Source organism: Phascolarctos cinereus, unplaced genomic scaffold (genome assembly GCF_003287225.1).
Source record: "Phascolarctos cinereus isolate Bilbo 61053 unplaced genomic scaffold, phaCin_HiC Scaffold_726;HRSCAF=1367, whole genome shotgun sequence".
In the NCBI taxonomy this organism is placed as follows: Eukaryota; Metazoa; Chordata; class Mammalia; order Diprotodontia; family Phascolarctidae; genus Phascolarctos; species Phascolarctos cinereus.
Genome location: NW_027556098.1, coordinates 299860728 through 299872747, shown reverse-complemented (window position 1 = coordinate 299872747; position 12020 = coordinate 299860728). Strand labels below are relative to the sequence as shown.

The 12020-nt window shown below is 35.5% G+C and overlaps 1 protein-coding gene across 1 annotated transcript in view; it reads left to right on the top strand.

The window, feature by feature from the left end:
- NPAT (nuclear protein, coactivator of histone transcription) overlaps window positions 1–12020 on the top strand; it is a 45193-nt gene that overhangs the window by 9482 nt on the left and 23691 nt on the right. Inside the window, 6 exon segments of the mRNA XM_020996103.1 lie at window positions 530–586; window positions 589–647; window positions 6784–6844; window positions 8132–8204; window positions 9943–9983; window positions 11369–11587. Coding sequence (XP_020851762.1) covers window positions 530–586; window positions 589–647; window positions 6784–6844; window positions 8132–8204; window positions 9943–9983; window positions 11369–11587 — 510 coding nt within the window.

Sequence of the window (12020 nt, the reverse complement as noted above, 5' to 3'; positions counted from 1 at the left end):
CTTTGTTATAAATTATACATATATTAGAAGAGATTCTTATATATACTTCATAAGAATAGCTTTCTTCCTTCAAGAACAGACAAAGAAAGCACTTTTCATGTTTTATTTATGTTACAGTTTTTGTGTATGTATTCTTTTAGACGTTGAGGTTCCATTATGATAAAGACTGTGTCTTGGACATACTTTGTATATCCTCTAGCTTATTGTAATTTACTGTATGCAAAGAGTACTCATTTGAATTAAATAAGTTTATATTAAATTTCGAAAGGAAAACTTCATAATGCTTATATCTATATTTCACAAAGAAGCTACTAGTTTCTGGACTTTATCGACAATTTTCTCTGTAAGCTGGGATTTTTTCGTAGATTTTACAATTTTATTTGTAATTTCTATGTATTATATTTAATGAAAATAAAGTTAATCCGAACGTATTAAAATGCTTACTTTTTTTCATTCTGACTTTGACAAAGTGTAATTTGAACATGGTAACTAATCTGTTTTGTTGTGTGTTTTTTTCCCCCTTATTTAGGCTATTTACAACAAGAAAACCTCATCTCAACCTGCCAAACTTTCATTTTAGAAAGTTCAATTTAAAGGAATATGCAGAACACTGTACAGATGAAGGTTTTATTCCAGCCTGCTTGCTGGTGAGTCATTTGATCTTTTGGAGTTCATTCAACACTAAAACACTTATATTAAAAGATAAGTTTAACTTAAAATTTCTTTAGTCAGCCATGTAAGTTTTTGGAAGTAATTTAGTTTCTTGTTAGTCTAATTCTCCAGTAGCTCTGTAATCTCATCAATATGGGTAATCACCCAAATGATAGCCATTACAATCTCCGTGCCTGACCATCCTGTTCTATTCTTTTCTATGAGTTCCCAAAAAACTACCATGGGATACTACCCAACCTGCTTAGGGATATGTATGTTGACATTATGAATATACCAGTGACAGTATGCAAGCTGTCCATTGGTTACACCTTATTTTTCCTATGCGGCCAGCACTAGTCTTTTTTTCCAACAATAAATTTCTCTGGTGACATTCTTTATGATTTCTCCTACATAATTTCTTATGTGTAATGTGTCACGACTTGCTCATGCCTACCATATATACTGCCCCTTTGACTTTTGGTAATCTTCAGTTTCATTCTTTAGAGACTATGGTGTTCAATTATACCACAGGAAGAATATTGGTTTAAAAAGAATTTTTGTTTCAAATGGAAGCTTGTCATCTGCAAGCCTTTGGCCTCTCCAGTCTTACTCCTGACCCCTCTAGATCTATATTTCTTTGGACATTGACTTGATTACTATATGGAATTTCCTCTCCCAATGAAGATTGGCACCTGCCCTGCGATGTATAGTTTTAGAGAGTTTCAAGGGGCGATGAAAGGTTTTAGGTGACTTGCCCAGAGTCTCATAGCCAACATGTTTCGGAAGCAGGACTTTAAATCTAGTCTTCCTTACACTGAGGCCAGTTCTTTATCTGTTACCTCATGCTGCTTTGTCTATCAAAGTATATGTTGATTTAATTTAAAAGTTTTGTTTATCTCTTCATAAAATATCTATACATTCTTATCTACTGCAGCCAATGTTGAGTTCATGAGCTGCAATTATTTTCATAGTTGTTATTTGCAGATAACTTTCTTTGAATACTGCAGTACACAGTGAGCACATATCTTGTCAAGATTCATGTGAATCATGTGAATGACTTCCTCAATGAATATGTCCACTTCTTGGTTACTGGACAAGAATTTCATTTAGAGTACCAACAGCTAAGTTAATACTTATATATAGTTTAAAAACTGGGTTTTTTTAGTACCCTCTACCCCCTTTTTACTCATTCCTCTTTCACCTTTATTTTAGAAGTAGAAGAAAGTTAAACAGAGCTGTGGACTATTTTGTGTTCTTTTTTGTTTCATGATTGCTATGGCCAAAAAATTCACTAAGTCAGCAGCCTACTGATGATGAGTCTTACTTTATCATTCTTAGCTGGCTGGTCTTTAGAAAATAGGGTATAGTTGGAACCATACTTAAAGCTTTTTTAAAATGATAAAACCTATCAAGCCTTGTACTCTACAAGCATAGTCTTGGAGAAACTGGAGTTACTACCTTACAATGATACGGCTTCTATACAAAGTTTTGTTCAAGATAGCTGCTTATGTATCTAAAAAGACCAGTAGGACACCAGATATTCTTTCCATGCTGTCTTCTTGTAAAGGCTGTCCTTTGACTTACAGCTTTGTCTCTGTCTCATTCCTGTAGAAAGTTTCTTCAAAATGGTTCCTCCATGATTTTTTCCCCTGTGGTTCTCACATTTGTTGTGGCTGTACTTCAGAGCAACATAGGACAGCTGCTTGGGCTTTTTGCTACCGATTTTTTTCCATGTATGGCCAGTCTAACTGATGTGTGTTTCAAAAGGTATCTCTTTTGTGCTGATTGGATGTATTCCCAGACCAGCTTTTTATACCATCTTATTAATGTCTGTTGAATAGGTAACACTAAAATTGCCCAAGATATCAGATGACACATTTGTTATAGATCCAAGAGCCTCTACTATGTAGAAACATAGGATCATATATTTAATACCAGAAGGAAACTCGAGATCATCTCCAACTCCCTTATCTTATAGATGAGGAATCTGAGGCCCAGAGAGGTGAAGTTTCTTGTCCATAGTCACTAGTAAGTAACAGAACTTAGATTCAAACCAAAGTACTCCTTCCACTATACTATATTAGTGACTCCTCTCTTGTACTTCATACTTCTTATACTTATACTTCTTATATGCTTGTACTTATGCTTCTTATATGCAAAAGTGCATATTCTATCCAAATATTCATATGTTCGCAGATCTTTATTTGAGAAAAGGTACGTAAATATATTAAGCATATAGAATTTAAGTATGTATTGATCATATTGGGAAAATTTAGCTCATAGACAAGTGTATAAATTGGTTCATCAAAATCAACTAAATAATTTGTCCTAGGAACTTAGTTTTAGCAACTTCTAGTGTAAATCTTCCATGTTAAAGTCAAGTAGCGAAGACATACAGAAGAGAGATGAATAGAACTAAGGCTTATGAAAGGAGAAAGATATCATGCACACACTATTAAGGATATAAGTAAAGGCTACAGCTAGCATTGGAAAAATAAGGCAAAGCAATAAAAATACTTTTCCTAAGATCCCATTAGATTATTCTTACTCTGCCTGCCCCTTCTATTGTATCTTCAAGAATCCCGTGTCTGAAGAACAGTTATATATAACTGACTTCTCTTTATCTTGAATTTCTCCTGTTCCTTCCATCTTCTGGCACTTATGAAGACCTGGGTTGCCCCTTCACCTCTTGCCAAAAAAAACAAAAACAAGACATTGCATCCCTGCCATCCTTTCCAGTGCTTGTTGTACATTCTCTTAAGCCCCCTAGCACACTAGTTCTAAAAGGGGAATTGGCCGAGTGCAGACTTTCTGTTTTGAGGATCATCCAATCCAGATTCTAGTGGCAATTACCTTCTTACTACCAGGTCACTCTCCCTCCTTTGAAAAAGAATGTACCTGGCTAACATTCCTCCTCTTTGCCCTAACTCCTCTGTATTACCCTACTTGTTAAGGGACTAAAACATGTAGATGTTGATGTTCCTCAAACTGACCTCCCAGTTTCTTAATCTCTCTAACTCCCATGACCTAGTCCTCTTTTTTTTATAACAATTTTTCCCCAGTTACACGTAAAGAAAATTTTTAACTTTTTTTTTTAATTTTGAGTTCCCAATTTCCTCTCTTCTTCCTCCCATTTTCCCCTCCCCTGAGACAATAAGCGATTTGTTTTAGGTTATACATGTTCAATCATGCAAAATATATTAATCGTGTTACTCATATTGTGAAAGAAGACAAACCCAAAGGAAGAAAAACCATTAAAAAAAATATAAAAATATAGAAAAGTAGTATGCGTCAATCTGCATTCAGACTCCATTAGTTCTTTTTCTGGAGGTGAATAACATTTTTCATCATGAGTCCTTTGGAATTGCCCCATGACCTAATCCTTTATCCCATCGACTTACAAGGACAGTCCTACTTTTAAAATTTTTTATCACCCACAAGTGTTCTACTTCCATAACCTCCTATGAGTCCAACTCTTTCTCCTTTAATTCTCCTACATCTCTTTTTCTCTTCACTGTGATTTTCAGTCCCTCCAATTCTCGGTACCCTCCCAGCTTTATGCTCTTCTGGCTTTACTTTCTTCCCTTCCTCAAAATTGACTCTATAGTTAGCCAATTCAGTCATCTACCTGATAACCCTTTACCACATTACTAGTCTTCTCTTCTGCATAAATAATACCAAACCTGGATTATAACCCCCATCTGCATCCACGCATGCCCATAATACTGTCAAATAGTGCTAATGGGAGTCATGGCAACTTAGTCTTCTACTACAAATTCATGTTATCTTATCTCAGCTGAGTCCTTACTACAGCAAGACCGTATTCTTCTCTAATTAATTCTCTGTTAGTCTCAGTAGCAGCTGTTGGAAACCTCTCTTCAAGTCTTCAACTTCCCACCACATCTTTCAGCAGAAAACCTCACCTCATACTTTATAAAGGAAATAGGTTAATTGTTCTCTGTTGTATATCTGAAAACCTCCTCCTTTATTCTAGTCTCTGATCAAGATCTGGCCGTTCTCACCAAGGCCAACCTCTCCACTTGTAATTTTGATCCCACCCCCTTTCATTCCTCTGCCTTATGACCTCCACAATATTTCTTCCTACGTAGTGGTTCATTTTCTACTGACTAAAAACGTGTCTGAAACAAAGGGGAAAAAACCTCTCTTTGCCATCTCCTCAAGTTGTCATTTATAACGCTTCTTTTCCTTTCACAGCCAGACTTATATTTGGAAAAAGCCATCTGCATTCATTGTCTCCATTTTCTCTCCTGTAGCTTTTCAACCCCTTGCAATCTGGCTCTCTACATCATCACATAGCATTTGACATTTTAACCCCCTTCTCTTTTTGGATACTTTATCTGAGTCTTTTTTTTTTTTAATACTGCTGTCTCCTGGTTCTTCTACCAGTTTCTTTTGCTGAATATTGATCAGTATCTTGCTCCTTAACTGAGTATACCCCATCTAGGGCTCTGGCTGGACCCCCTGTTCTCTAAAATCTCTTAGTGACTTTTATCAGTTACCATTGAGACAATTATTATTTTTTTTTGTTTTGTTTTGTTTTTGCTAGGCAATGGGGTTAAGTGACTTGCCCAGGGTCACACAGCTACTAAGTGTTATGTGTCTGAGGCCAGATTTGAACTCAGGTCCTCCTGACTTCAGGGCCAATGCTCTATCCATTGCACCGCCTCGCTGCCCCTTTATTCCATATTTCTTACAACAGCCTTCTTTCCATTCACATCTAAACCACCTTAGTTCAGACCCTTATCTTTTCTGTCCCATACTATTGCAATAACTTAATAATTGATCTGTCTGCCTCATCTTTTCTTATGCCAGTGTATCCTCTATGCATCTGCTAAGGCCCTCAGGCCACAGATTGTGCATGGCTGTGCTGAAGTGTAGGTTTGACCATGTCACCCCCTTTTGAACAAGAACCAATGGTTACCCCTTTGCTTCTAGGATAAAGTATAAATGCCTCTTTGGAGCATTTAAAGCCCTTTACAACATGAATCTACCTTTCTAGTCTTATTACATACAGGCTCTTCAGTCTCACCACTGGACAAATTCACTTTTTCCCTGTTCCTCACATACCACAATTAATTTCACATTTCCATTCCTTTCCCTACCTCTTTCCCATGCATGCCCAGAACACATTCCTTCCTCACTTCTGCCTCTTGGAATTGTTTTTGATTTGTTTTTTTTTTCCCAAAGCTCAATTCACATGCCACTTTCTACATGAGACCTTTACTGATGTTTCCCCTCCCAACTTCTTGTGCCCCACCCCAATCATTTTGTATTTATTTTGTATATACTTGTCATTGTCAAAGAAAAAAATGGTAATAGTCTATCAGAAATAATTTCATTTAACATTTATATCCAAGTCATTTTCTAGCCTAGATCTTTCCATGATTTGAGTTAACATTTATTATCAGTAAGCTTTTACAAAACACCTACTGTGTGCCAGGAACTTTGCTAAGCACTAAAAGTACAAAGAAAAGCATAAAACAGTTCCTGTGCTCTATAAGCTCACAAACTAGTGGTGGGGTAAAGATATGCAAGACACTGTGTAGAAACAAACTGTATACAGAATAAATAGCATATAACCAAAAGAGGGAAGGCACTAGAATTAAGACAGATTGGAGAAAGCTTCTTATGAAGGTAAGATTTTATTTGGGTCTTGAAGCCAGGAGGTAAAAATGAAGAGGAGGACCAGACCAGAGCATAGTGCAAGTAACCCTCACTCACTTTTCTTATTGTCACCTTTAGTTGCCTGGGAGTTATAGATAAATTTAAAATACCCAGAGTAAGTGGGCAAAGGACCAGTTTTGCTTTTGAGTAATTGTTTTGTCTGGATCTCTGCCTTCCTGCAGAGGTCTTGCTATCAGGCTATAAATTGCCAGTCTTAACTCCAGGTCAGACTCTCCTGGTCAGAAAATGGCCTTTAGGGGACTCTCCCTCCTCTTCAAATTCAGTTGGATTTTGTTATTCTTTAACCTTTATTTGTTTTTTCCCCCAGAAGTTGGCCAACATGCCTACATTTTAATATAATAGTCTGAGTGAATGTTCTAGTATGGAAGATTATTAGTGCTGCCATGTCATAATAATGGTAATAACTAGTCTCTTTTTCCTTTTCAGTCTTTATTTGGAAAAAATTTGACGACAATTTTGAATGAATATGTAGCTATGAAAGCAAAAGGTAGGAATTTTGAATGAATGAAAAAAGTTTCAGGTTTAAACATTCCCAGTTCCTTCAAAGGAATTTCACATGAAAGTTATCTGGAGAACTGGCAAGTTAAACAACTTGCCCTTGATCACACAGCTAGTATGCCAGTATCAGGACTTGAACCCATGTTTTCCAGACTGCCTTATCAGTAAGAGCTATAGGAACATATAAAGAAATAGTGATCAAATGGGAATTGCTTTGGCTTGGGAATTTGGGGATGGAAGGATGTAAATGTTGTTTGTAACTCTTCTTTAAAAAGTATATTTAATATCCTATTTCTTCAGTATCCTATTCTACTTCTATAGGAATATAATACTAATAGGAGCATAACTGCTATTAGAAACAGAAATTACATTTACTCCTCTAAATTAGCCTTGACTCTAAAAAGATTTTCATCCCAAATTTTGTATTGCATAGTTTTCTCTAACTTCATCTTAAAAGCAAAGTTAAAGCTGTACTTTTTCTAAGCTTCCTGTGACTTACCTATTCCTGGTTGAATTTTAAAGGCAGAAGCTATTTATTTTCTCCCCAAGCCCACACATAATTAGGTTCTTAGTGCTCACCAGTTTGGACAAAAGGGGATTGTGAGAGGCAACATAACATAATGGATAGAAGACTGACTTGGAGTCAGAAAGACCCAAGTTTGAGTCTTGCCTGTAGTGCATCCTAGCTGTGTGGTCATGGTCAGAACTTCTTAGTATTCCAAGCAACTCTCAAAAACTATATATAAGCTAGGTGTGATTTTCTGGTCTGGACCAAAAAAACTCTCTAAAATAGATATGCCTGGGACAGTCAATAAAATTATTATGATTTAGTTAATACTAGTTCACTTATTTTATTGCAGAGCAATGGCTAGAAAGTTAATTTACTCAGTTTCATATAAATTCAGTGTGCACAAATATTGATAGTGGTAGCAAATGACACAAGGAAATTGTTTAAAGTGTTAGATTATTATTTCCAAAATTATGGCTACTTGGAATTATGGCTTTGTAATGTTTATGCAATTTGAGAGGTTGGAGGGAGGTGGCAGGGTTCAGATTCTAAACATGAAAGCAAAAAGTTCAAATACATTAAATAAAACTTGTTTTATTTTGCTTTCATTGGCCAAAAAAAAGTTAAACTGTAATATGAAGCTTCCAATTAAATTAAGACAGAAACTAGACATTTTCTTTACTTATTTTAAAACTGGGTTTATATTCAAACTGAAAGTTGAAGTTTCTGCTAGAGGCTTAATTGAGGAATGTTTCTCCTATATTTTAGAAACAACAAATGATGTCCCAGCAATGATGTCATCTCTTTGGAAGAAATTAGACCATACACTTTCTCAGATCAGGTAACAAACATAGGATCATGGAGTGCTTAAGAATTCCAAAAGCAAAAACGGGTTTTGGTCTTATCTTTAACAAGACCCATGCAGTGTAGCTTGTATAAAATTGACCAAAGAGAGGATTTGGGGTTCTAATACTTAGAAATATTTATTTTAGTGACTTTCACTAAACTATTGGTTTAAAAAATACAGTTTTATAATCTAATAAAAATTTTTAAAGCTAAAATGAAGCTTAAATCTAGTACAGCACCCTCTTTTGACAGATAAGGAAATCAAGGCATCAAGAATTAAAGACTTAGCCATGGACCTAGGAGGTGGGAGTCAAAATTATATCTCCTAACTCCCCATCTTCTGCTATGCAAGCATACCCTTCCTTTTTTTGAACTCAGAAGAAGGGAGATTGACAGACTAAACAAGTAGTCTTTGATTTAATTTTAGCATCATCTTGCCACCTTTGTGGGAAAATATTTCGCATGCCGATGGGAACCTTTGGTATTTTATTCTTTTGTAAATAAGAGACTTATATGTCACGAAACTCAGTTACTACACTGTATCCCTAGAGTACTAAACCTAAGTAAATTCAGTAGGTTGCCAATTCTGACAAAATTAGCTTTCAAATCAGTGCTTTCTTGTTTGATTGCAGAGCCCAACAGGGAACTATCTATGGAGATCATTTATGTTTATACCTGGGCCATTCCTAGAACTTTTATAAATGGGTACTTCCTCCCTGTAGTTTCAAATGTGGCTACGTATCTTGCCTACCCTTTCTGCGAAGTTACTGTGTACTGTATACCTGGCTTCAGAGATCAAAATACCCACCTTTTCCTAAGTCACAATGAGTGGGGAGCCCTATGTATGGCGGTCTGGCTGATATCAAGACTAAAAGGAATACTCAGTTTCAGCTAAAGAAATATTCCTATTATATCTTAACAGCAAGCTTCTAATCAAACAGGATATGACTTTATAGTGCATGACATGTTTCAAATCACACAGAATTGTAGGAAAAACCCCTTAGGGTAGGATAGGTTGAATTTGCTAACTGGTTGGTCTTTTATATCCACCTTGCAAAATACAGGTCACTTTGGCTTTGTTCATTTCAGCTCTTATTTGTTTGATAAAATAGGCAAAGACTTAGCTTTTATGTGTGGATGCTACAATTATCTCATTTGTAAATCATGAAAATTTCAGTTCATTTGAGCAGCATCCCTTCTTAATAAGTCATATTTTTGTAACATTTTAAGATGTATAAAGTACTTTCCTTGTAACAGTTCTATAAGGGTCCATCGTACAAGTATCCTAAATCTGTAGACCATAGATGAAACTAAGCCCTAAAGAGTCATACATCTAGTACCCAACATTTCCATCACAAACCCCTGACACACTTCTCCCATGCCCACTACTTGCTCCTCTTCACCCTCACAAAGACATCAAAGAATAGCATGGTATAATGGAAGGAATTTATTTACAAATATTTGTTTTACACATGACACTTTTTTAGAAATCCTAAAGTAAATCTAAGCTGTAAGTGATCCAGTTGTACCTTACCTGCCTTCATTTTTAAATTTAAAACTTATTTTATGCATTCCACCACATTTCCCTGCCCCACAGGGTATGCAGGAGACAGATGTAGTTACTTTTTGGCCAGATCTTTACTTCAAGTTTAACTGTACATAAACCAAAATGTCATGTATACATGGAACACTTGCTAAGTATTTTTTGATAACCACTTCATTGTATTTGGTAGGAGCATGCAGAGTTCCCCAGGGTTTGCTGCTAATCAGAGAGGTTCGTATTCTGCTTTTACAGTAAGTTCAAACCAGTGCTGAGCAGAGCACTCTTAATTATGACTGATTATGTGGTCATTCTTTTCACTACAGACCTTCTATCCGTGGATAGTAAGCCAGATTAAGGAAAATGGATAAAATATTTTGAATTTGATATAATTTAACATGTTAAATATGTATATATACAGACACACACATATACATATTTTGATATTTGTTTCCTGCTTGCCATATTTACTGTAAGTGAAGTAAGGTTTAATTCTTCCCTCTCCCATACCTTTAAATATCTTAAGTTTCTAAATAAGCAAGCAGTGTGAAATGTAGAGTCATGGTTTCTTATATAATTCACTTTTGATATTCTACTGGGTAGATGGAATTGCTCTTTATTTTTTGTTATTTTAAGTTAAAGTTTTTTTTAAATTTAAATCAAAAGTTTCTAAATCCTGTGAGGTTTACAACATGACACTCCTCCCACTGCTAACATCTTTATACAAGCTCTTATTTACTGTATGCCTGAACTAATTATCTTTGACATTGCTTCTAGACTTACCTTCCTTATGGGTAGAACTAGTCATGTTATCCTTTTGCTTAAACTCCTTCATTGACTTCTCCCGTTTGCCCATTGAGTAAAGTGGAAACTCTTTTTCCTGGCACTCAAGGATCTCCTTAAATCAGTACTGGTTTACTTCTACAGCTTTATCTTATACTGCCCTCTAATAAAAGAAAACTGCTCGGAATTCCCTGTAGGTACCGTTCACTCAGCAACTTCTGTGCCTTTGGGCTCATGATGTTTCCATATGTCTAGAATGCCCTCCCTTTCCTTCTGCCTGTTGAATTTCTATCCTTTAAAGCAAAACTCATATAACACACTCTTCTCTGTTGACTAATATCCTTAGTCAGTATTCATCTCTTCACTCCAGCCTTCTTGGACATCTCTGATAAAAATTATGTAATATTTTGTGTTAGTTTTTGTGTATGTATGACATTATTCTGCTGGACCTTTAGTGGTGGGGACAGTATGTTGCCTGAACTTTATATCTCACCCACACTGAATACAGTTGATAATTATTTACTGATTTTATTTGATTTACTGATTTTACTGATTTTAATTGAATCCTCATAATGTAAGAAAGATTTGATTGGAGTTAATATGAAAAAAAAAGGTTATAGTAGAAACCTAAACTACACACAGGGTAGAATTACATTTTCTTGTCTCTGTGTCACAACATAAAACACGTAAACAAAAGTGCTTTTTCCCCATAACTTCAGATCCAGTGTGCCAGATAATACATGTTTTTTACATTTTCTGAGCCATTGTTTTTATTAAGTTTTAGGATTATTCTTTGTGTGCAACCATTTATGTTTTTTAAATGTTCATCTTTTTAGCACGTACAAGAAGTGGAATTGCAGAAATGAAACGACAGCGAAAGTTTGCATCTCAGGCAGTTCCCATCAGCTCAGAACTCTCATCTCTGCCTTACCAGACAGGACAATATACTTCTGCTCCTTTGGCAGCTACACAAGTCATCAGACCAATGAGTCAAAATACAGCCCAGTTTAGAACAAATTCTGCTTTTGTTTCACAACCTCCTGACAACATTACTAGTGAGTTTCAATATTTTATTTCCTATCATTGATACAGCTCTAATATCATTATCCTATATATAAAAATACTAAATTGTTGTTAAAAGTTACTTCTTGGTGCTTATCATAGGGCAGATTTATGGTTTTTCTCTTGACTATATGAAGACAGAATTGAAAGCAACCTGTCCATAAAAAAATATGTATAACTTTTCTCAAAGAGCTGTTGGGCAGAGAAGAAGATATAAATGAGTACAATTAGGTAGCATCAATTATGCAGGTGTACTATCCAAAATAACACATCTTCAGTTTTCTGGATAGCTAAAACTGTATTATGGCTTCCCTGTAGTAAGAATGATTGATAATCTTTCCTTGGAATTCTATAAGTGAAACGATTTATTTTAGTTCTTTCCTTAATTAAAAAAAATGCCACTTAATACAGAGTATGGAAAAAAGG